Below are 25,470 nucleotides of genomic sequence, written 5' to 3'. Positions count from 1 at the left end.
CCTCACTGGATACCTTTTTATTGATTTGGGCTGGCGGGGGGAGATATTGATTGGTCGCCTTCTGTATGTGCCCAGGCCAGGAATCAAACCCACAACCTAGGTATGTGTCCCGCCTGGAGAGCCAACCCCCAGCCTTCTGGTGTGCGGGATGACACTCCAGCCAACCGAGCCACACCAGCCGGGGCGAAAAGTCTGCTTTCTTGCTCATAGCACTTTGGGGCCAGTCTTAGCTCAATTCTGAGTTTGTCTCTCTAGTGCGCTTTCTCTGATTTTGTATTTGCCCGTGGTTACGTGCCCTTCTTAAACCTTTCAGATCCGACTTTCTCAGTTCCCATAGTTGATAGAGTTTTGGGACGTCTGGAGGGCAAGGAAATCCTAATTTGTCCATCAGGTTGACCGATGTTTTGGGTCTTTTTGCTCTCACACCATATTCAGTCCCAGTCCCCACCGCGCGCACCTGCCGGAGGGACAGGGCCGCGGACACCCACCTGCGAGGCGCGTGAGAACGAGCACGTAGCTCTCCACTTCGCCCGCCGGGGCCTTCCACTGCAGCAGGGCTTCCGTCGGAGTGACGCGGGTCGCAGTCAGATCCGTGGGGTTGTCCATGGCTGCGACAGGACAGGAGAACATCAGGCAGAGGTAGGAACGACTGCGGGCTGGCCGCGCAGTGGCCGGTCCCCTGCAGCTCCGCCCGTGGCGTCTCCCAGTCTCCCCCACGACACACGTCTGCCGCTGTGCCATACAAAACAAGGGAGTGAGTGGAGACCGCTTTCTTTTCCCACCTCCTGCTTCCAGCAGCCCCTTCCTCTCCTCCTGATCTTCCTTCCTCTCAAGTGCGCAGTTCTCCCCAGACCTTTCTTTTAATGAATTCACGTGCTGTCAGGTGCTATGAGGGGTTCCAGGGCATGGCCATGTGTCCTAGGCATTTCAAGCTAGATGGAAAAGCTAAGAACATATAGAAACTGTTCTAATTCCTTAGTGAATGGGAGAATATGCTGCTTGGGCTGTTTGCACTTTCGCAGAGGCAAGGGGCTCGTCTTGTGATCCGTGGGATTGTGGCGGCAGCTCCACGCAGCCCCCAAAACTCACAAGGTTCTCAACGAACCCTTGTGCAGTGACTGAGTGGGACTCAGGTCGCCTCTGAGGTCCTCCCTGGCTACCGCACCCCTGCTTTCCTACTCACAGGGCTCAGTCTGTACTGAGTCCTGGGATCTTTCGGGGACACACAGAGGCAAAGGGACTCTTCCGGGGTCGAGGCCAGGGCTGCTGTCGGGAGGGCCGTCTGCCCGTCGGAGGACCACGTTCCTATTCTAACTGTGCCTCCCTCCCATGAACTTGGGACTCATTTCAGAAATGGATGCCATCGCTATGGTTTAGGTATCAGCTCTGATGTAATGCCATGTAACTGGCTTGTGCGGACCAAGCTGCGCTGTAGACCTGGTCCTGTTCTGTAACTGAAGGTTTTCATTGCTTGCCTACGTCCCTAATTTCCAAGCAACAGCAAGAAGATATTTTTATAATTTTTACATCTGAATTGTATCTATCGTCTCTGCCTTCAGTGAATTTTTCAAATTCTCATATTCTTTTATGAGAATTAAAGAAGAAAAGTCTTACGGAACTGGATCAGCTTGATCTCTTTGAGCTTAAGCATGAGACCTCGAAGGAGTACTCATTTCCAAAAACTGTAAAATCATGGACCGCATGCTGAAACAACAACAACAAATGGCAACAACAGAAGACGTTTCTTGAACAATCTGGTTATTGGAGGTTTGCCAAAATAGCGCCACCTGACCTTGAAGGAGGGTGGTTTGGGTTGATGCACTGTTGAAAGATGCTTACTGGTTTTGACCACGATCCCACGAAAGGAGTTTTTGGACCCAAGTTCCTGTTCTCTCTTACCTTGGGGGTAGGAGACTCTTAAAATCCATTTTATTCTTCTCAGGGAGAAATGCCTAATTTCTTTATCACGAATTTCTAAGACTTTCAGGAAGGTGTAAAGGGGACTTCTGTCGACTCACTGGGCATCCCTTTGGGTCAATATTTCTTGATACTTTAACAGTGACAGGTAATTTGGTGGAAGGGGTAAGACCGACCCAAAAACATGGCTGGGTTTTCTGCAGTCACGGGCCTGGAAGCAGACTAGGAAAGATTCAAATAGTCTGTGGGTGTCTTTAGAGGAATAATTTTGAGTTCCTGAAGGGATGTTTCCTTGGCCATGGCCTCAGATGCTGTCTCTGTACTTGTCAGAGTCTCTACAAAAGCAAAGAGCAAGTCCAAGCGACATGTTCCTCACTCGGGAAACCCTGTTCTCCGAGGAAAGCACGTAACCCCGGGAAGCCCAGGTGCTCCCCTGGGGAGCCACGCTGCACGTGTTCCCATGTGCTGGGCGGACGAAAGCCTAACCGGGAGGCTAGGTTATCAAGCTTCAGCTGTCCCCTCCGGTGACTTCCGCAGCAACTGTGCTCCTTCTGCCCGAGGGGCTGGCGCAGGGGCCGGAGGAGGGCCCGGAGAGCCCTGCCCTCAGGCCCCCAGGGGCTCAGCCTCTAGAGGGGCCGGCGCTTCCCTGCTCCAGCCCCGGAGCACAAAGCAAGAACCGCAGCTCCGTGGCGGCCGTGACTGTGTTCGATGAGAGGTTTCACGACCGCAAGGCTTGTTACTGGGAGAACAGCCCCTTCCTTGGCTGAGGTGGAATTTCCTTCTCTGAATCATTTAAAAAACGAGAGGGGACGATTCAGGCGTCTGTTCTAAAATTCACTTCCGTCGTGGGTCTTTGAAAGGTCACATTTCAGATCGAAAGTTCCATGAAAATCCCTGCCCTAGACCAGCACGACTCCTAGAGGGTCGGGGGGAGAGAAGTTGCAAATTGCTGTGCGTGACGCATGAGTTAGCTGGGTGCCCAGGGACGGAGCCTCCGAGCCGCACCCCAGCGCCCTCGGGGCAGCCAGAACACCCTCACTCGGCCTCTTCCGTTTGCCGCAGGTCCTTCGGGTTCTGAGTTGGCCAGGCCAGGGAGGCGCGCCTTCCTGTGTGCGTGGGAGCGCTGATGCACCTACCTGTGTGCACGAGAGTGCAGATTCGCTCACTCTCCTCCCTGCCCCGCACGCTGTTAAGGCTGATCTCGTATTCGGTGGCTGGGTGCAGCTTGGTGACGGTGAATTCTGTCACGGTGTCAGGCACCACAGAGCTGTCCAGCCGCCCCACTAGGAAGGGCAGAAGCCACAGTTAACACTCAGTGGAATCACGTCAGCGCAGCTCACGCCACAGGCTACACAGGGGCTCCTGGGAGCGCTGGGCCACGACGCACGGACGGGTGCAATGCTCAGCGCTCAGTGGGGCTCTGCCCTCCACCAAGGCCCCGTGCACAACAGTAAGGACTGGCAGGACGCAGGCCAGGTCTGGCCCATTTCCTCTGACTCACATCTTGGCTGGAGCGGCAGAAACGGCCACCGTCACTGCGGCTCCCTCCAAGCCGACCCCTGGTTCAGCCGGGTCCTCAGGTACCTCCCTCCCCCTCACCCCAGGGCTCCAGTCTTAGACTTCACTCTTTCAGGAACATGCACAGGACTCTGGCTCTTGGCAGATTCTTTTAGGGCTCTTTGCGCCTCACGACACTGCCTAGGTGATTGTGACCAGTTACCGCTGATGGTGAGGGACCTGCTTTCTGGGTGAACGTGGGGAAGCCTTTTATGAGAGTCGCTGGTGGGTGCAGGGTTCCTTGGCTGCTCCACACCCAGCCGCTCTCATCCTGATGGGACATGCCACGGGGAGGAGAAAAATGCAAGGCGGGGGCGGCGGGGGGAGGTTCCCTGGAATGGGCTCCTTCCCCGTAACAGCCTCCACCCCGCTCCATATCCCATTTGTCTTTGAGAAATCGAATGCCCTCATTACCTTGCGTTGGCCGGTAGGATACTCGGTAGTAATCAAAAGATGCGACAGGGGGGCTCCAGGAGACCACCACGGAGTCCTTGGTCACATTGCTAATTGTGATGTCTTTGGGGGGATCAATTCCTACAAGGGACCCCGTGGTTGTGGGGAAAAAGACAGAAAGCACCGTGTGAAAAAGGGATCCCTGTCCCTGGCTTTATGCAGACCAAGGGCTCACGGCGTCACAGGGGCAGAGAAGAAGACCTTGCGTGTGCGCGGGCACCCTTGACCCCACAGTCAGGCTGCAGTCTCGTCTGCCCCCCCGGAGGTCCAGCCCCAGCCACAGCCACGGAGGACAGTTCAGCAACGTCAAGCCCGCCGGCAGGGTCCCTGTCTGTGCGGCAACTGTTTATTACCCACTGACGGCCAGCCGGGCAGGTGCCCCTAAGTCTGTGCGTTTTGCTCTGAACGAGGAGTAACGTGGCCATTCTCTCTTGGGCAAACCCAGCCCTGTTTCTCTCTTATTTTTTAGCAGCCCCTTTTGGTTCCACTTGGAAGAACTGACTATTGACTGGAGAGAGATTTCAGAGCACAAGTCCCGAAAAAAACCCACTTTCCTAAACTGCATTTCCCTTGGGCTGCGCACTTTATTTATTCACTTACTTTGGGGGCTGGAGCAGCGCAGGATGGAAACCAGGGTGGGGCTCAACCCCCTCGTCCAGCCGTGAGCGCTGGTCAGGCTGTGGCAAACTACCCCACACGCGCGTCCTCGCCCACCCGCCACTCGTGTTTGGGACTGCATTTGGGAACGGCGAGGCGAGAACGGCTCAGTCCGTCTCACGGGGCCTGGGTCTTCCAGGCGCCACGCTGGCCCACCCCATTCCAGAGCACCTGGCCCAAGAGGTTGAGCACGGCCGTCCGAGTCTGAGGCAGCATCCTCAGCGCCAGCGACCTCGCCGAGCCGTCACGGGCCGGCTCTCCAGACTAGCAGCGGAGCTCTCCCTCCTGTGGGGGGTTCACCTCGGAGAGGAGCTCTCTCCGGGGCTTTCTCCCGCGCTGGTGGCGGCGGACCTCTGGACCAACCCGCCGGAGCCCTGGCCCCTCAAGTCAAGGCACTGGGCGCATCCACCTCCTGAAGGGCAGCTTCCTATCCCGGGCCTCTCACGCAAGTCTGGGGGGAGCGGCTGCCCCACGGCAGCTCACAGGCCCTTCAGCCGAGCGAGGCAGGCTCCTACTCCTCGGGCGTTTCGCCGTGCGCCTTCCGTCGACTCGTCAAAGGCCACCTGGGGGCCCGTCCGCCACCTTCCGTCCAGCCCCCCAGCCTCACCTGTGGTGATGGAGCCCACGATGGGCTCCGAGGTCACGGTGCCGTGGACCGCCACCAGGTTCACGATGTACTCGGTGGCCGGCTGCAGGCCCATCAGGACAGCGTGCCTCTTGGTGGCATCCAGAGAGACCTCTGTCATCTCGTCCTCTTCATCCCGGGGGCTGTAGTTCAGGATGAGCCTGTCTGCCGGGGGGGACGGGTCACTCCAGGTGATGTTCACGCTGGAGGAGGTCACGTGAGAAAAGTGCAAATGGGAGATGGGCCGGAAGCCTGCGAGGCAGAGGAGACAGGTCCTGAGGCCGGTGTGGGGGTGGGGCCCCTGGCTGAGGGAGGGCCGCACCCTCCCCCGCTGCGCCGGGGGTCCGCCTCCTCGCGCCCCAGTCCGTCCAGCTGCTTTCTCCAAGCCCCACGCTGAGAAATGAGAACCCTCCGCTGTGAGTTACTCGCCGTGCCCACCCAGGACTTAAAGCCCCTGTCCTGGGAGGGGTTTAACGCGGTCCCATGCGTCTTGGGGCACCCGCTGATTCAGCGCAGGTGGGGAGAGATGGACAGAACCGGCCGCTCTGTCTGGGCGATACGAAACCAGACGCGCATTGTCAGGCCTGTGGGGAGCTGTGTTCATGCCTCCCCTTGACTCCCAGCCGGTTCCTCTGGATGATTTATTAGCTTCTCCTGTATCTGTTCTTCCTCTCCCTACACCCCTCCTTTCTCTAAGCAACACGGGGCACTGGGAGAGCAGGTTGCCTGGGTGACCTGCTCACACTGAGATCTGTGGGCCCCTGAATCTGGCTGGGATGCTGCCGCCCAGGTACCTGTGAAGGCGTCCACAGTGGACTCCAAGCTCTGCTGCCGGCCCCTCTCCGCGGTGATCGAAATCATGTACTCCGCCCCGGGCTCGAGATCGGTCAGAGTGTACGCGCTCCTGTCCTTGGGCACGGTGACTTCTGAGGCGATCCCCGAGGACGGGGTAAAGGTGATTCGGTAGTGGTCAATGGGGCCGCTGGCCTTGGTCCAGACGAGGGAGATGGAGTTCTCCGAGGAGGCTGTCACCATGAGGTCTCGAGGGCTGTCCAGCTCTGCAGATAAACACACGGAGGAGCCCCCTTTACACCCCACTGTGGAGTTTTCGGCTCTCGGCCGGCCTGCTGACCGTGGGGACCAGCTCGTCACGGCCGACACTTTGCTCACACTCCTTTAAGCACCTTCCCTTTGAAAGGCAGTCTGGAGCTGGGCCGGCAGATGCCCGATCTGCAGAAAGGCGCGAATAGCTGGCTGCCGATTTCCCAGCGCCCCAAATTCATTGCCTCCCAGCCTTCTGCAGGAAGCCAGTCAGGCGACAGGAGCCACAGGGAGGGCTGTGCCATTCCTGGCAACAGCAGCCACCTCTGTTCCTGAGGGGTAACCCAGGGCTTGTACCTAAGGCACTCGCGAGACTCTGAAATTTACCTGGGACTTAGAACTTCAACTGCCAGATCCACAGTAGTAAAGGTCGCAAGTGGGCGTTTCCATTGCCCTTAGGTTTCATGGGTTGTTTCCATGCCTAGACCTTCACCCCCCTGGCCTGTCGGAGGGCCCCACGGTATACAGTGAGGCACAGCCCACGCCGCCTGCTGTAGGGTGGTCTAGGAGGAAGATAGCCCGCGCTAGTGCCCACGTATTTGGGACTTTCCACCTCTGGACCACCCCCTAAATCACGGATGGCCATGCACAGCTCTACGGGGAGGAGGGTGGGACTCCATCCCGGATGTCCGATGGCGGGGGTTAGGCACAGGGAGTCAAAGGGCTGCAGGCGGGTGCCGTTCCCAGGCTGAGCGCCGTGGCCCCGGGCCTGCTCCCTGGGGAACACTGCCTTCTGACCGCTGGCCGGGACAGGCCTCCATGGCTCCTCGGGATCACAGGGTCTCCCGCCCCAGTTCTCCTACTCACCGGTCCTGGCGTTCATGGTGGCCGGTATGCTTTGCTGCGAGTTCATGAGCGCAGATATTCCAACTCCGTACTCAGTGCCCGGCACCAGACCTGTCGGTAGGGGCGGAGATGAGCGTCACCGTGTGTGTGTTGAGATGGGAAGGCAGAGAGGGGGAAGCGAATGACCTTAGGCTCCTGTTCAGACCTTGTGTTTAGTCCTTCCTGAGCCCCGCCGACTGTACTGACCAGGGAACCCCGGTTCTGCACTGAGGAGGGGCATGCCTCATCCCCGGGACGGGCTGGGCAGTGCAGAGCTTCCTTCGTGCTGTTGGTCTCCCGGGGGAGGCGGGAGGCTCCCCTTGTCTGTGACCCTCAGGAGTCTTGTGCACGGTGTCTCTGTGGTGCTTAGTCTCAGATTGGCTCCACCTGGTCAAGGGATGTCTGGCTTCAACTGTGAATCGGGGCATGTGTGTCATCTACAGGGACTGTGCGGACAGAGGCCTCTGAAGTATTTCTTGGATGCTGTACATGAGGACCAAGCTGCACGTTTGGTAGACAGGGACGGAGGCCGCAGGGGGACTTCTGGGTCTCCCCTAGAGAGGGACACTGGGTGCTCTTTCTCTCTGAGCACGGGGCTGTCAGGTCTTTAATGTAGGGGATGCAGAATCCCCTTTGCTGTGGACTTACCAGGGCTGACATTCAGGCCCCAGAATATGGGTCCAGTGTTAGGGTGGCCCCTGGGAAGATGGAGGAAAATGCACAAACTGTCCGACCGAAGGGTGTCAGTCTCTCTAGGGAGAGCCTCTGAGGGCTCAGTACAAAGGATCAGCAGGGAGCCTCCCAGGGCACCTGGAGCCATCTGCTGAGTCCCTCTGTTCTCTCCCACTCTGATTTTCAGACTAACTGGTTTGGCTGGTATATTAACTTTCCACTGCTGCTCTAATGAATTACAACAACCGGGGGCTCAGAACACGAAGTCTGTTATTCTACAGGTCTTGGGGTCTGACGTCTAAAATGGCTCAGCAGGTCTTCATTCCGCCTGGAAGCTCGAGAGAAGCCATTTCTTTGCCGTTTCCAGCTTCTAGAGGCTGCCTGCGCCCGTTGGCTCCCGGCCCCCGCCGCCATCTCCCAAGCCGGCAGCAGGGCACCTGCCACTGCTTTCCTCTTGGCCTCTCTGTCCACTGTCACGTCTTCCCCTCTGACTCCGGTCTCTCTGGACCCCTTTCAAAGACCCCTGTGGTGCCACTGGGCCCACCTGCACAGTCCAGCGTGCTCTCCTCCTCTGCTGAGCCTTAACCTAGGCACATCTGCAGTCTTTTCTGTCACGTAAGATGACATAGTCACAGGGGCCAGGAATTAAAACATGGGCATCTTTGGGGACCATTACGCTAGCATCGGACCAGCATCAAACTCGCCCTCATTGATTAGGACTGGGATTGCAGAGAAATGCACCGAGAACCTGTCAGCAGCCACGGGGCCCCTGTGGCCAGTCCGAGTCCATGTGGCGAACTCTGTGGAGCCCCGTGTGGGCCACCGGAGCCATGGCTGATGACCACACTCGTCTGCACTACCAGACCATCTGCTCCTTTCAGAGCACCTGCGTGGGCTTGGCCCTCACCACCACCTGGTGAGAATGGGGGGATGAAAGGCCTTTTCCCACCTGTGCTCGTGTCCTGGCGCTTCCGTGACAAACGGCCATAAACCGGGTGGCTTAAAGCAGTGGAACTGCGTTCTCTCAGTGCTGGAGTCTGGAGGGCCAAGTTCAAGGTGCTTGCAGGGCCACGCTCCTTCCAAAGGCTCTAAGGGGGGACCCCTTCCTGCGTCTCCCTAGCTCTGGCGGTGGCCGGCCACCCCTGGGACTCCTCCGCTCACAGCGGCGTCACCCCAGCCCCTGCCCCGGGGTCAGCTTGAGCTGCGACACGCTCCCGTCGGCTGGAGGGCTTAGACCACGCGTATCTACTTCTCACAGTTCTGGCGACGGAGGAGTCCAAGATCAAGGCCCCAGCAGGTTTGGTCTGGGGAGACCCCAGTTTCTAGGGCACAGACGGCAGTCTCCCCACTCGCTCTGTCCTCCCATGGCAGGAGCGAGGGAGCTCTGTATGGCTTCTTTCCTCTGGGCACTAACCCCACTCACGAGGACCCTACCCTCGTGACCTAATCCTCCCCGAAGGGTCCGTCCATCAAACACAGGAGGGCTCTAACGTCTTGAGTTTTGGGGACAAAAACATTTAGTCCATAACACATGGCTGGTCCCTGTGTGTCTCTGTTCTCCGCTTCTCATGAAGACACCGGTCACACTGGATTTAGAGTCCACCCTAATCCATTATGACCCTATCTTATCTTGACTTCATCTACAAAGACCTTATTTTCAAATAAGGTCACATTCACAGGTTTCAGGGGACCTGAATTTGGGGGGGACCCTATTCAAACCAGTATACCCTTTTATTAAAAGAAAAGCTAAGGCAAAGAGCAACTCTGCGACCCACTGGAGATGACCCTCAGGCGTCTGGTCTCGGGGTTCAGGCTTTTAGGGGGACCGAAGTGTCCCACCCCTCCCTGGAGCAGCAGGGACTCCCTCAGGGTCCCGGAGGTGTCAGGAATGATTTTGAGAGGAAGGGCACGGGGCATGGTTCCTTTCACAACTGGCCGGTTTAACGAGTGCTCTGGGGCCTCCCCGTGCCCGTGTGGGTTAGCGTGGACTCCGCAGCAACGCCCATGCTCCCGGGCCTTCCTGACCAGGCTTCCCCCAGGAGAGCGTTAGGACCAGCCTCTTCCATTTCTCACGCCAGCCCCACCCACTTCCTAGCCCTCAGCTCCTTCCCAGAAGAGTCAACAATAGCAGAGGTGAACTTTGAGGTCGGGCAGAGTTTGACACCTGCCTCACGCCCACTGGTGTTCAGGCTCGGCCACGTTCCCCCCGTGTAACTTCGATCGGCCGGCGTCTGCAGAAGGGGGTGGACGTTAGTATCCATCTCAGAGGGTCGCTGTGAGGGTGAGATGAGCCGCTGCGTGTAAAGCTCAGCGCCTGGCTCATCCTGGCAGTAGCCTCTATTCTTGCTACCTTGCTCAAGGAACCGTTCCAAAACTTTGGAGTCCTTTTTTCCTGCGTGTTCCCCAGGCAGGTACAGCTTGGTCCTCAGCACACCTGTTGTTGGCTTCCGGAGGCTTAGCCTGATGGTTCTGACGAGACCAGTGATTCCGGGGGCCCGGTGTCAGAGAGGAGCTGGCCCCCAGCAGGGCCGACACCTGTTGTGAGATTGATGGGCCGACCGCAGTGCCCCAGATCTGCTCGAAGCACACATTTATCTCTGTCGCGAGTCCCAGGGACAGCCTTGGCTGGAGACATTAGATTACCTTTGGGACATAAACTACTTTTCCCAGGCAACTGATTGAGACCTTCAATTGCCTATAATGATGTAGAAATTCTCCGATGTAGATGAAGGGTGACAGATCGAGGGAGTAAGACAGAAATTATATGTTGCCAAGCGGATCTAACAGGTACTGTTTTCATCCGAGTTTCTTATTTATGAAGCTTAAATGAAATGTTCAATAATTTACAACGGAGTCATCTTCTTCCAGAAAACCGTGGCACGGAATTTCAAGTATCCCTTCCCAGGCCCTCTGTCTGGGGAGCAGGGAAGTGGGACTCACTTTCTAGGTTTCTGCCTGCTGCTTTTCTTTGATTTTCGGCAGCTTTCTTCCCGCACTACAAGCGGTTGTTGCTCTTTGCCAGCAGGTGAAATGCAGCTCCACCGGCGAAGAAAACGTGCATCTGAGGCAAATGCCGGTGCACTTTTGTATCGGCGTGTGCGGAGGGCTCTCTCACGCCTCCAGCATCTCGTTGCTCTCTATCAGCACTCCCTCCGTCTCTCCATCCAGCTCTGCACGTGGGAGCGCGGAAAGGGTTCTGCTCTCTTCCAGGACAGTAGTTCAGAAAGTGCACCCCCTGGGAAACCACCAGTTTCCATCTCTTATCCCACCTCCTTTGCTCAGCCTGGAGACCGGCCCTGTTCTCCTCTCTCGCCGGACATCCCCACTCTTCCCTGAACTCCCACGGCACACGCTGCATTCCCTCACCAGACATTCCTGAGAGGCTCCTTTGTGCCCGGCACAAGGCTGAGAACTGGGGACCTGGGGGAGCTGAATGGACAGCACCTTTGCCCTTAATGAGATTCCAAAAATCTGTCCTGAAGGAGAAAATCGATTATTTCTTGAGCACCTATTCTATGCCAAGCTCTGAGCTACTGGCCACAAGTAGTCTGGAAAAATAACGAAGAGCCCTGGTTGGGGTGGCTCAGTGGGTTGGGCGTCGTCCCATAAACCAAAATGTTGTGGGTCTGGTTCCGGGTCAGGCACATGCCTGGGTTATGCGCTCGGTGCCATCGGGGTGCATTAGAGAGGAAACCGATCAATGTTTCTCTCTCTCTTTCTTCCCTGCCTCTCCCTGCCTTCTTTTCTTTCTGGAATTAATGGACATATCCTTGGATGAGGATTAAAAAAAGGGGGAAAATAGTGAAGAAGGGAGGGAAGGAAAGAGGGTAAGAATTGGAGAGTTTTTGAGTGTCTCATGGTCAAGAACACTATTACCACCTGCAGCTCCTTAGAGTCCCACGTACTGTCTCCTTTCATGCCCTTGGGGGGGGGGCACTGCTGATGGGCAAGCAGAGGCTCAGAGAGGTCCCTTCCTTGACCACGGTCTCGATGCTCATATGCAATAAAACGGGGTTTGGAACCCACGTCCTTCATTCTTTCTGACGCGTCACGGCAGGGTGCCCCGTCCCTAAAATTCTCCCCGGCTAGAAGGGGGGAGCCGAGAAAGCAGGCTGGACCTGGGGATTGATCTGGCGCTACGCCAGGGGGCCCTGAGAAAACCATTTCAGGAGTCAGGGTGTGGTCAGCATGGGCGGAAGGGCCCAGAGGAGGCTTTCCAAAGAAGGGGCCAGATGAGGAAAGGAAGGGGAGGGCGGGCACGGAGTGCTCTGCTGGCCGGGCTGGGGCGCGGAGAGCAGGAGGAGACTGGTGGGGCTGGAGAGCGGCAGGGACTAGCCAGGTTCTCAGCTGCGGTGCAAGGGCCAGGGGCCATAGAGGCGGGACCGCTGGCTCCCCCTGCTGGCAGGGGCGTGGTGGGGAGCAGGAGGCCCGAGGAGCGGACAGTGCTGTCCCCTGCCAGCGGAAGCAGGAGGGAGACACCTGGGGGCTGCAGGCTTGGACGGGTTCGGGTGGACACGCAGGAAGGTGGACCCCTTCCATCTCTAACCCCTGGCTCTTCTCCCGAGCCCTGTGACCTACCAGCCTGCCAAACTGAGGTTGGGGATCCGGTGGGTCCCAGTGCATTTGGAGGTCACCTGCCTTCAAAGGCAAGAAGAATCCTGTCCCTCAAGGACTTTGCAGTCACTCTTTGAGTTTGCAGAGACATTGTGTTATTATATCATTGTTAGTTTTCACGTTGTTCTCCTCACTAGACTCTCTCTGGTCTTCGGATCAAAGGGTTTGACTTTTTTTTTAAAAAAAAATATTTTTTTAGTTCAGTATGTAGCACAGAGAAAAAATGTACATATACAGTGCAGAGAAGCCTGGGGTCAGGGGAGCGTAGGGAAGACTCCCAAGAAAGGGTGTCAGACCTGGGCTGGAAGTGTCGGGGCTCGTTTCATTGGAGGGAGTAACACACGCGAAGCCAGATCTGATAAAATAATTCGTGACAACCAGGGCCCCTCACAGGGAAACTTCCAGCAGCAGAATTTGGGAATTTCCAGAGGCACGTAGATGGGGACGTATGTGGAGACAGAAATCCCCTGGCATCACCCCGGAGAGGCAACAATCCCCTTTTCCCTTCAGAGGAGGGCCTTATTATCTCCGGGGGTGACGGCAGACACCTCTCCAGGGCGACCTGCACGAGGCAGGCCTTGTGGGACATCTCCCTGCCTTCTAAGCTCCGGTGACCTTCGGGCACCGAGAGAAGCAGCCAGCCCCCTGCTGACTTGACGGAAGGGACTGGCCCCGCCAACCTAAATTTGAAAACTACTAATCCCAAGGAATGGTCTTGAGGCAGCGGCTCTTCACCCTGTTCTTCAGGGACACCCTGTCTCTGGCGGTTCCCACCCAGCTCTTCCCGGGTTCCTCGCCCTTTACAGTGAACGAGGGGACACCTTATGTGCCAGCCCTGCGAGGAAGAGGGGTGTGGAAGCCCCCTCCCCCCACCTGCCGGCCCCTGGAGGGTGGGGCTGTGTTCGGAGGGCGCCTCACTGCAGTGACCACTTGGGGGCACTGTGACTTTGCCCACAGGAGGCTGAGCAGCGCCCGCCGGGCCCTCGTCCTCGTCCTCAGGAGGGCCTGCAGGGAGGGCCTGAGGCCTGGGGGTCCCCGGGCGCCGGTGTCCCTGCCTGGGCACATCAGCGGGGAGGCACAGCCAGTGCCTTGCTCAGCCCTGGTCTGCCAGCTGGACTCCTCCAGGAGCCTCGGATTTCTCCTCCTGCGGACAGGCAGGCCTCCTGCCTTTGCCCCTCGGGGAGCCCACCTTCTGCCCATCAGACCACAGGAGAACAAGGGTTTGGTAGAGGCCTTCGTTCCAGCGAGCGGAGGGACGGTTCGGAGGTGGCGCTCCTGTGGCCTGGCTGGGCTCCAGAGCCGGGTGGCGTGGGCCTGGCGCCAGGCCTTGGTTCCCCTGCAATCCCGTGCTGAACTGGGAGGTCGGGGTTTCCGGTCAGCGTCCTGCTGATGAGGCCGAGGCGATCACACGCTGAGAGGGGCAGCTGGCTGGGGAGGGACGTCCGCAGGCGCACAGGCAGGCGCCCCACGGGCTGGGTGAGGGGTGTGACGATGGGCCCTGGGTGCCGGGTTCGAGCCCGGGCGCACTGGCCGCCGGGCCAGCCCTCCTGCCTGTCTCCTGGCTGCGCCGCCTCATGTGCGGGCTCCTGGTCCTGAGGAGGCCCAGGCGACGGTATGCCGACAGCCGGACAGACCCCTTCCCTTCTTGGTGAAACAGGCAGCCGCAGGCCTCTTCACGTCGGGTGGGCGGAGCTGCACCGCAGACCGAGGCCAGAGCAGGGCCAGCCCTTTGCACCTGCCCAGCAGGGCTTCTTGACCAAGTTCCATTCAAGGATGAGAACCTCCTTCCTCCTCGCTCCCACCAGTAGATGTTTTCTCTATTGTTTATCGTTTTACATTGCTACCCAGAAAACGGGGGGCTGAGAGGATGAGCCTAAAAAGAGACTTATTATTGAGGACACACAAGCTACCAGAGTGAAGGAAAAAATATCATCGCCGATGTGGAGCCTGTTCTTCAAAACAAACTCGTACTCCGGAGGGAATTCGCTGGGCATTGGCTCGAGAGAAACGTGGAGAAGGCGTGTTTGGTGTGTGGCGCCCCAGCTGGCCTGTGTGTGGCAAAGGCCGAGGCCAGCGAGGGGAGGCCGGGTGGGGGTGCTGCTGTGAGCCCTGGGCGTGACTCGGCGGCCCCGAGGGCCGGGAAGGGCTTCGGTTCCGCAGTGAGGGGTGAGTGCTGGCTGCAGAGGCGGGGCTTCTGCAGGGGAGAGACCAGAAGACGCCAGAGGACTCTCAGGGTTTAGAGTCAGCAGTGAGAATTAAGGGGTATACGCTTGTACCAGGGAAAGGCCAGGTTGCTGCGGATCCGGGTCTGAGCTTTGTGGGGACTAAAAGCCACCGAAGGTCAAGCAGCTATTGGATGTTCAGTAGGTACCAGTTTTGGTCCTGAGTCCTTGTAAACAGACACAGACGGCTTTATTCTGTCCTCACCACAGCCCTATGAGGTCAACATGGCGGCCTTCAGGCCAGGAACCTGAGGCATTTGCCCAGGGAAGTCCGTCTCTGAAGCTGGTCTCAAACCCACGTGGGTGCTGCTTACCCATGAATGTGCTCACAGCCCACCCGGGGCTCTGGTAGACACAGGCCCTGACTGGGTAGAGCTGGGAGGAGCGGGCTCTCACATCTCCCAGAGATACCGGTCCCCACTCTCCATGTTGAGGAGGAAGCAAGGTTTCCCACTCGGCCATGCTGATTGAAGGAGGTCACCCTAAACCATCCGTCAGTGCCCAGGCTCCCCCTCCTCCTCCATCACCATCACCAGCCTCATAGGGAGTGATCTGCTCTGTCAGACGTGCTCCCTTAAGCTCAATGAAGACACGATCTCATTAGAGCATCATCATGATGCTAGGAAGCAAGTGGCACCTTCCCCATTTTACAGGTGGTGAAACAGGCTTAGAGAGATGAAGTTAGTGGCCCCAGATCACACCGGACGTGGCTGAGCCGAGACACAGCGTCCAAGGTGCTGACCCTCAACATGCGCCCCAGAGAAAAGCGTTCAGTGCCAACCGGGGCGAGAGAGGGGGACCCTCTGCTGGGAGCCCCGGTTCTTTCTGACGAAGGGACAGGGAGGGCGGAGGTGGCGACCAGAGGGATTGCTGCAGGTGAGTGTGCAGCACCCTTCCCACCCTGACCGGGTTCTTATAAATGCAAATAAACGTGTTTGGAACAGAAGAAAAGCGAGGAGCCTTGGAGGTTGATAAACTTGTTTTCAGCATCCAAGGCAGAGAACGGGGGCAAAAACGCAACTATTTAGACTGGGATCAAGCTGCTCCCTCACTTGGCTTGCCTCCGTCATGGCCCGCCCCTCTGTTCCCCAGAAGCCGCGGCGGGAGAGCCAACAGTCCTTGTAATTTGCATCTCAGCAAGTACAGACATACTTGATTTCCTTCTGTGCCGATAAACTCTTCTTAAGTCACATAAAGCCATTTGCCTTTATAAATCTCCCCAGCAGTGAGCTCCCTGGAATAATTATGAGTAATATATATTTGTAGGTTAATTTCATCAGCCCAACTCTAATCACAAAAATCGACCTACCCAAGCCCACGCCTCGATAATCACTTTTCCTTTCACGTCTGCAGCATTGACGTTTTGACTTCTTTAGGAGGGGCCACCATAGAAGGGGAGGCTTTAGACAAGGATCCAGAACTGCCTTTGAGTTGTAGCGGTGCCCCTTGCTGGTCTGTGAACTTGGGCATGTTTCCCAATGCCGAGCCTCAGTTTCCGCATGCATGAAATGAAGGTGCTAACTCGCCTCCTGCGGTCGTGGAGGTAAAATGAGCTGGACCTCTGTGGAGGTGTCTGGAGGAACGTAGATGGCTGATGAAGGCAGAGAGCTCCCTGCCCCCGCCCCCCATAGGGTGAAGCGATGACGGGGATGTGCCTGGGTTCTTGTCTCTCTCTCATGACTTTGTGGTGTGCCCGCCATCCAGACAACTAGATCATCCCTGGAAATCGCTAATTGCCAAATCAGCCTGAGGCTCTAGGCAGGGATGGGCTGCACTTGGAGTCGGTTTCCTCCTGTGTAGTTTCTGTTTTTGGGTTTATCTTAATTTTTGTGAATGTCTCCAGCTCTCTGTAAAGGCCCTTCTGCCAGCTGGTCTGTTCCCGCTACATCTAATTCACCCCCATTAACCTGCTTGGTCAGCATATCTTCCCATCTCCTGGCTGTGTTTTCAGGAGCGCGTCTGCCTGGAGAAAAACATTTATTATATTTACTTTAACTGGCCTCATTTGGCGAGGCGGCCTGGGATCTCCGTGCAGGAGGAGAACGGCTTTGATTAGTCTGCCCTTGTTTGCTGTACTCACTCTCTGCTGCGTGTCCCTTGTCTGCTAAGATGGCAAATGCATCTGTAGGAAGCCAGGACACAGCCAAACAGAGTCTCTGCGTGGCAGCCATGGTCTCCACATCCAACATGCCCCGTGTTGCCAGTCATCTACCCCTCAGGGAAGTCCGCCAGGCAGGTCGTGGGTGGGTGTGTCTGAAGCCCCACAAGGGGCACTGGCTGGGCCCCTGTCCCCATGGGGACAGGGAATGCCCCCAGCCAGGCATCATGGTGACCTTGACCATCTCTTAGTTGCACAGGACCATCATCTGTGCTGTTGACTCCAGCACAGCCTCGTGACCTATCTCCACCTCTGGACTGGACCCCTCATCCTTTCCACACTGTAGCTGTGCAAAGCTAGGCATTCCATCGCCTTCTTTAAAACCCCTCAATGGCCCCACTCCCACTCTGCAGGTAAGGCTATCACCTTACCACTGGCCTCTTGTCGTCTATGCCCCAGTCACAACGAACAGTTACAGTTCCATCCATCCACCCACCCGCCTGCCCACTGCTTATCTACAACCTGGTGAGTGCTAGACGCTGTGCTGGACACTGGGGAGCCAATGATGAGCAAAAGCAAATATGCGCCTTCCACAGCGCTTTAGGTTGAGCGCGGACAATGACAATTGATCATCACACCGCAAGGGTGCCATGACAAAGCGAGGGGTGCTGGGAGAAGAGCAGTAACCGGGGAGCTGAGGCTGCAGGACAGGCGACCCGACCGCGCCTGGGAACCAGGCGGCCTCCTTGCAAAGGGACAAGTGAGCTGAGAACAGAGGGAAGCCGACATAACTGACGGAGAGGGCAGGGGGTGAGCCCGAGAGGCCGCGCAGGCCACAGGGAAGCCCGGTGGCAGGAGGGAGGCGCGCCTGCGGGCCTGGAGCCCAGGGAGTGCCAGGGACACGGGAGGGAGGGAGGGAGAGGCCAGGAAGACCAGGCAGGGCCGTGCGGGCTCTGCTAAGGCCTGGGGCTTATCCCCAGAGCAGAAGAAGTCCCTGAACCGCAGGCACATGGGATGGAGTGATCAGAAATGTAAGATAAGACACGACAATAGCTTAGACCAGCTGATGGCATGCGCACGGCTGAGGGCAGCAGACATATGTGACACGATAGTTACTCGAGAGGTGGTCAGCGGCATGGGCTGCGGTTGGATGTGGGGTGCGGCCTCGGGAGCCAGGGCTCACTCACCGGTGAGGGTGGCTCTGGTGGTGGGGCCGACGCTCTCGGGGACCAGCAGCTCGTGGTACTGCTCGCCTGCCAGGGTGCTGTACACAACCTTGTACTCCCGGACCTCCGCTTCGCTGTTGTCCCACTCGAGGTCAAGGCTGGTTGCTGTGCGGGAGCCGACCCGCAGGTTCTTGGGGGCGTCAATCTCTAAAAAGAGGCAGACATCACCAGGTTACGTGGGATGACACTCTGCGGTGACCGCCCCCACCTCCTGGCGCTCTGCCTCACGTGTGCATGACCGGGGCGGGGGGCGGGGGGGCCGTCAGCCAGCCCGGCCGGGACAGATCCACAGGCAGTTGGGAGAGTTTTACTCAGGAGTTAGACATCAACCCATTTTCCTCTTCCCTCATTTCCATTTGGAATTTCCGGTGGTGGTCTAGAAATTTAAACTGAACCAGTTTGCATCACAAGCTTCAAACTAAGCAAGGGGAGCACGGGTAGGAGACAATCAGAGACGGCGTCCACGTGACTGAGATGGACTAGAGTAACATCAAATCTGGCCATCAAGCACCAGACTGTTGTGTGCGTGGTTTTGAGGCTATCTTCTCCTGGTTTACCTGCACAGATGCTGCTGAAAGGTTTGCAGGTTAGAAAAGCTATATACTAGGGTTGGCAAAAGTAGGTTTACAATTGTTTGTATGGAAAAATACATAATGCAGTGATAATAATACAAGAAAAAGCTCTGTTTCACGTGATGTGGTGGAAAGGGTGTGCGCTCTGGAGTCAGGCCTCAGTTTGAGCCCCAGCTCTGCCACTTACTGTGACGGGACTGTGGGCAAGTTTTGTCCTCTTACCAGACCTTGATGGTCATGTCCGTAAAATGGGCCAATCGTACTGACATTGTAGGTTGTTGTACAGATTAGACAATCCAAAGGAAGTGCATGGCATGGTGCCTGATGTAAAAATAGGTGCCCAAGCCCTGGGCGGACTTCCTGTTGCCCCCGAAGCGCTTTCTGGGTTCCAACAACATGCTTGCTGTCTGGGGACCAATATTTCCAATGTCACAAGGAGACTGCCACCATTGCGGCCTCTCCCACAACCCAGGGAGCTGGCTGTCCCTCCCAGGAACGGTCGTCTCGGGCTTTGGCAGAAAGAACACAGCACCACCTACCAAGTTCTAACCAGGACTTGTCTTTGAGACTTGGATTTCACTTCAGGGTGGCCCAACGTTTGCTCTGAGGAAACCTGGCATCGACTGCTTTGATTCACAAATGCCAGGCAAGTGTCCCCCAGCTGCTCTCGGGGAAGATGTCGGTGCGTGACTCAGTCTGCGAGCAGCTGCTTCGGAGTGAAGAGCGTTCTGTTTAGCGATGTGAATTGGGTGCATCTTTAGGCAGATTTATGTGCCTGCAGCCTTTTCCAGAGAAACGGTTCCTTGCTCAGGGAGGCTCTAGCATGTGGGGACGTGCACGGTTATTACTCCTCTGGCATTTGGGTGGAGAGGGGGCCCGGACTGGGAGGCATCTGGGAGGGCCACTCCACACTGTGTGCCCCTCGGTCCCCCTCCCGCGGACAGGCTGGGAGGAGGGGCTGCCCTGGGCTTGGGGTGTGCAGCTGAAAAGGACTGGAGGGGGAGTAAGTTAGGGTTACGGGTCCAGCTGAGTCCTCTACCGGCTCGTCAAAAATCCCAGACCTTAGAAATACTGGTTTTTGTTTTCTGGTTGTTTTGTTTGTTTTTGTTTTGCTGTAAGGGTTGTACCCTATGAATAGGGGGCAGTATTTTCTTTGACAGGACCAGACATTTCCAGTGTTTGTGATGCCAGAAGAGGTCAAGCCGGGGATGGGGCTTGTTGGGGGCTTGGCGGTGGGGGGGAGCCTTTGGACTGGGTGGAGTGAAATGGTTCGTTCCCCTGGGAGGGGCAGCTGAAAGGCCCCCTGTGGGTGGGAGCTGGGCTGGTCCCTGTAACCTGTCAGCAAGCCAGGGCCAAGGCAAGGACAGATGTCCAGTGGGGGCCCCGAGGAGGAACTTGGGGCTCTGGACTCTGGTAACAGCCACATCAACTCTCTAAAATATGAAGCAGATTCAGCAGTTTTACTGCTGAACACTTCCCCCTTGCTTCCTACTGCAGACGTTTATTCGGGGCCTGCTCCTCAGGCATCAAGTCGTAGTGCCACCTGTTGGTCACCGAGCTCCACCTGTACTGCCTTCGTTCCTTCCCCTGAAACACACTGAGCTGATTCCTCTCTCAAGGCCTTTGCACTGGCTGCTGCTTTTGCCTGGAAAGCTCTCCCTGGGTCCTCATATGGCTTAGGCCACACAGGTGTTGTGATTAAAACTTCACCGCCTCAGAGAGGTGTTTCCGAACCCCTCTCTGCATCATCCATTTCACTTCCCAGCATGCCATTCATGATCGGTGTGGCCCTGCGTGTCTCCCTCCTTCTCCTTGCCCAGTTCCGCCCACCATAAGGTAACTCCTAAGGACAGGGGTCTTGTCTATCGTGTTTGTTCTGGAGCCTCGGTGCATATGCAGGACAGCGCTTGGTGTCCAGCAGGTGTTCCATAAGTACATGCAAAGTGACTGAATGCATGTTGTCAGTTCTGTCTTGCCTGTGCCCTGAAAGCCGTTAGAGAAGCCTCGCTAAATAGGTTGGTGGTGTCGCTCTGAAGGGTGCGTGGGGGAGGGGCGTCCAGGAACCGGTGCAGCGGGTCCTGGCCCGGCGGCAGGTGCCCTCGAGTTTGAACTGTAAGCGCATCCCAGCGAGCGCTCACTGCTGACAGGCGTGTGGCCCCAGCTGTTGCGACCTGGGTGTTTGCGTCAGTTTCCGAGGGCTGCCATGACAACCTACCGAGACGGGGTGGCTGAAACAGTAGGCATGGGTGGTCCCATGGGCTCGGAGCCCGAGATCGGGGGCTGGAAGGGCCGCTTCCTTGTGGGGCCTGTGGGCGAATCTGCGCTGAGCCGCTCCCTGGCGGTTTGTGGGCACTGTTGGCATTCGCTGGCTTGTCGAGAATTACCCCAGCCCCTGCCTTGTCTCCACATTGCGCTCTCCCTGGGTGCCTTCCACCTCTGGGCCCAGAGTCCCCCCTTCTCTAAGGACGCAGTCATCCTGGAATAAGGCCCATCCTGATGACTTCGTCTTCATTTCATCATCCAAATAAGGTCACATACACAGGTGCAGAGGGTTAGAACTTCCACATCTTTACAGGGGACACAATTCAACTCGAGGGAGGCCTGGTCTGGGACATGCAGGGCAGGGCAGTAGCCTCTGGTTGGCCCGACACCCCAGTGGCTGCATTCAGCCCCTGGAGGGGATGTGCTCGGAGACCAGGCCTCCCATGGACACAGAGGGGCCCAGGAACTCCCGGAAACTAAAACCGGAGCTGTGGTGGGCAGGGCGGGTCCCAGGTGGGCTGCTGCGGCCCAGCTCTTGGCTCTCGCTCACCAATGGCTCCGGTGAGTTTCCATCAGGGCTCTCTGCCTCTCTGAGCAGCTCCAAGAGCCAGGCAAATACCCCGCTCACCTTGCAGGAGACGGGTCTCTGTTTTAACTGCCTGTGCAATTAGTGTGCTCCTGGCGCTGAAGGCACCACCTGGGAAAGCACTTCGGCTAACTGGGATTTAAGCGGAGTTCTGAAACGATGGAGGGCCCTCCCACAAGGGAGGGCGCTCTATCCTGCAACCTGAATGTATCCACTCCACCCTGGAGGGCTGGTGGGCGAAGCTGCTCACGTGTCCCCGCCCTCACACCCCCCTCCACCTGGAGCAGAGAGGGGCAGGGGGAGGGGCAGCTGCAGGTGGGGAGGAACCAAAACCCAGGGGAGCTTCCGGGAGGCGGAGTGTGATTGTCTTGATTGGAATTTTTCTGGGCCACCAGCCAATCCTGCCTCCATCTTGTCAACCTAGACATCGAGCTTTTGCTTTTCATCCCCTTTTGTGCCTGGTCGAACTCCTTATCTGAGCAAAGCACAAAGAAACCACTTTTCAAACAAAAACTATTTTAAATTTTTAAAAGAATGCAGGGCCTGTGGCCCACAGGAGACCCCACAACCTGAGCAGGCGGGGCTGTGGGGGTGTGAGGGGTGTGGAGGGGGAGGACAGGCCGACCTTGGATTCCCTGGGAAGGGACACCTTGCGGTTGCTCCCCACCCAGGCCCCCCCCCCTCCCCGCGCAGGACGGGGGGAGGGGTGGGAGGGAGGGCAACCGCAGCATTCTGTTTCTGTATTTTAAAGGCCAGCGGGAGGCCAGGGCGCGTTCAGTGACCATCTGACCAGCCCCCGGGTGTGGGTGGAGCCCAGGCCAGGGGCCTGAGCAGGACCCGCAGGGGGTCTCGCCAAAAGATCAGGCCCTGCTGCCTTCGCACTTCGTCCACGTCCACACTTGCTCCTGCTAAGACGGAAGCTCATTCCTGCTCCCCACGTTCCCGTCCGTGTCAGGGGAGCCCCGTGGCAAGGCTCCAGGCCTCGGCCTTCCTTCCGCCGGAGAGGGTGGACTTCGTGGGGGGTTTTTCAGCAGGACCTGGGTGCAGCCCTCTGGTCCCTACTCTTGTGGGGGCCACCGCCCCCGGGAGTCAGACCTCCACTTGTCCCACTGTGCCGTGTGTCTGAACCTGAGTGCCCCCGACTTCCCCTGCAAGGGGGACTCGCCCAGGCCCACAGGGCTTTAACGCTCAGCTAAACGCCACCCAGGGAAATGTCTCTGGGCCTCCATCTGCCTTATGAAACACAGGCAGAGGAGAGGGGTGCTGCTTATTGAGCCTTCCTGGAGCACCTCAGCAGCAGACCCCAGGCCCAGGCAGGATGCTTGAATGACTCTCCTTGAGCTGTCCCATCAGAAGATGCTGATCCTTAGATCTGACAGACGCCAGCAGTTTCCTTGGATCCCTGGGACAACAGAGTTGGCAGGCACATTCCTTGGTATGTGGCCCCCAGAAGGGCCAAGACTGAGAATCTGGGTCAGACAGAGACACACAATCTGCTCGCCGGCCCCTGCGGACCCAGCAGAGGGCCGGGAAGCCGCCTGTGGATGGCGCCCGTCCCGTTTGCCTGCTGGCGGTCGGCCATGGCCTCCCAGAGCACCGGGGAGCAGGCGCCCAGGAGGTCTGGTCTTTCCCAGCCGTTGGGGAAGCTCTTGGAGTCCCGGCAGCCTCGGGGAGTTGGGGGGTGGTCATCGTAATCAGTCAGGTGACACTGGCATGGGCTTTATTCAGCCTGCTGTCTGCCGGAGCCGGGTGTCCCCTCCACCTTCGAGACTGTGCTCACAAATGGCCACACAAGTCCCAGAACCTGAGTGCCAGGGGTCCAGGTGGGGCCGCGCACAAACCCAGGCGGTGCCATCACGGTAGGGCAGCCACGATGGATTCACAGAGTTATTGCAACAATTTCTGCAAACAGCAATGGAGACGCCTCTCCCCAGAACTCTCCCCAAGTTGCCATTTGGGCTCGTAATGTGGATGTGTAAATGTCTTCAAGACAAAGATTTCATTTTACAAATGGGAACTCTGAGACCATGGGACGGGACTTGGATAGGGCCACAGGCCTGGCTGGTAACAGAGGTGGACAGGACCACAGGCTCCGACGTTGGGCGTGTCCCTCCACTGCGAGGCAGCGTCACCGGGGGCCCCAGAGCCCCTCGCTTTTTGCAGCATCTGTGGCGGCGTGGCCACCCTGGCACACGGTGTCTCACTGCCCGAGCGCCCCCAGGCCCTGACGACACCGCCGCCAGCTGGCTCGTCCCCGGCCTCCCTGTTCAAGCCCTTCTCTGTGCCACAGCCTCACCTGTTGTGAACTGGGTGGTCGTGGCCTCGCTCTCATTGGTCCCGCGGACGGCGCTGACCCACACCTGGTAGCGGGAGCCGGGCCGCAGGGCCTGGACCGAGTACTGGCTCAGCGGGGGCTGCAGCCGGAACGTGGTCTTCCCGCCTTCCCCGCCCACCAAGCCGTACTTCAAGAGGATGAAATCAACTTTGGCTCGAGGCGGGGTCCACTCCACGAAGGCCACGGTATCGGAGACGTCTCGCACCAGGATCTGTGTGGGCCCATCGATGACTGGATGAGAAGGACCAAACAGAAAACAGAGTTGGAGCAACGGGCATCTGGCACCGCGCTCTCCCTCCACCTTCCAGTAGCCTGGTCAGCCAGGGAGTGGACGGGCGTTAGCATCCCATTTCACAGATGGGGACATGGAGGCACAGCAAGAAGAGATCTCTTTTCGGAGGACACGGTTTGGCCACAGGGTGACTGGCCCCGGAACTCAGGTCTCCTGAACCTTGCTGTCACCAGGCTGTGGTTTTTCAGTCCTGGCGCTCCCAGTGTGGGCAGAGGGGGGGTCACTTACTGGCTCAGTGGGGCCAGCTGTTGCTTCTGTCCGCGGGTAAAGGAATGGAGAACTGAGACCTGAGCTTCTGGGCTGAGCCCCACCGCCTGGCTCTGAGCAAAGACCTTTGAATTATCAGCCTTATCTGAATGCTGGGACTTCTAGCTTAGTTGCCCCACAGGGCATCATGAGGGTCCAAAAGATATCCCTGCTCAGCCGTGCCAACAACTCAGTCAACCCAGCTGCCAGGACACTACCAACACCCAACAGACATTTGCATTTGCGGCATGAACTGTGCCTTCTGGGGGAACTTGCTCTTCTAAAAAAGAGGAGCTCAGTTTTGGAGCAGTCTCTATTTTCCCCCACCTGTTTTTGCAGATTCCCGAGCCAGAAGGGCACTGCAGTCACACCTAGTCCCTCTCAGTTACTCAGCCTATGGCCCTCATGAGCCCCGGCCACTGGCACCAAACAGCTGAGGGGACATTATGGTGGAATGGCGTGACCCCAGGAAACCTGGCTGGTTTCCTAGGGCGCCCACCGTTCGTGCTTCTCGCACCCACTTGGGATCCTGTTCATATAGCATTAGATGCTGGGGGTGGGGCAAGGTGAGAGAATGGAGACAAGAAATAGAGAAAGGACTTGGTGAGGAGAATGGAAAATGGTCTCCTCTACCCCTCGTGGTGTGCCGCGTGGCCAGCACGCCCCTCTCTGAATTACTTAGTTACTCACTGCCTTCTAAAAGAGTGGGCCCAGTTTCCATGTTTACATTTATTATGTGACTCTACCTTCCTGACTGGAGCTGATTCATATTAATACATTGCGTACCGCATAGAAATCTCTAAGACATACGCGAGGGTCGAATGACCAAAATACAATGTAACTGCAATGCTTTATGGGTTCATGCCATTATATAGTTTTTTGTAGCTTGACCTGCACAGTTTCCACCAATGAGATCGCTTCATTCGATGTGGACAAGACAGTGTGTTGACATCTGAAGTCCATAACAGATGGCTCGTGAAAAACGAGAAAACTCGTGAGCGGTCCTTAACAGATGGTGCGCGAAACACGAGAAAACCCATGAGCGGTACGTAATGTGTTAATATTCTTCAAGGATTTCTGAGTCAGAACCAGGGACTCTGGCTCCTGGTGAGCTGGCCTTGGACCACGAGAGTAGCCATGGCCCTTCTTTACCGTATTCACACATCAATGGAAAGTATCTGGTTGGGAGAAAGAGTGGCGTGGGGTGGGG

General features: G+C 57.4%; 1 protein-coding gene across 1 annotated transcript in view; it reads right to left on the bottom strand.

The window, feature by feature from the left end:
• Positions 1-25,470, bottom strand: part of TNR (tenascin R) — a 63,864-nt gene that overhangs the window by 19,384 nt on the left and 19,010 nt on the right. The window contains exons 6-13 of the mRNA XM_054587553.1: positions 23,684-23,953; positions 17,929-18,114; positions 7,118-7,207; positions 6,004-6,267; positions 5,192-5,461; positions 3,889-4,008; positions 3,054-3,200; positions 489-608 (exon numbers count right to left, since the gene is read on the bottom strand). Coding sequence (XP_054443528.1) covers positions 489-608; positions 3,054-3,200; positions 3,889-4,008; positions 5,192-5,461; positions 6,004-6,267; positions 7,118-7,207; positions 17,929-18,114; positions 23,684-23,953 — 1,467 coding nt within the window. The remainder of the gene's footprint in view (positions 1-488; positions 609-3,053; positions 3,201-3,888; positions 4,009-5,191; positions 5,462-6,003; positions 6,268-7,117; positions 7,208-17,928; positions 18,115-23,683; positions 23,954-25,470) is intronic.

The sequence above is a fragment of the Pteronotus mesoamericanus genome, unplaced genomic scaffold (assembly GCF_021234165.1).
Source record: "Pteronotus mesoamericanus isolate MK-2021 breed Mesoamerican mustached bat unplaced genomic scaffold, CSHL_Meso_final scaffold_1186, whole genome shotgun sequence".
Classification (NCBI taxonomy): domain Eukaryota; kingdom Metazoa; phylum Chordata; class Mammalia; order Chiroptera; family Mormoopidae; genus Pteronotus; species Pteronotus mesoamericanus.
The sequence above is the reverse complement of the archived record's forward strand: the minus strand, read 5'-3'. Positions and strand labels throughout refer to the sequence as shown.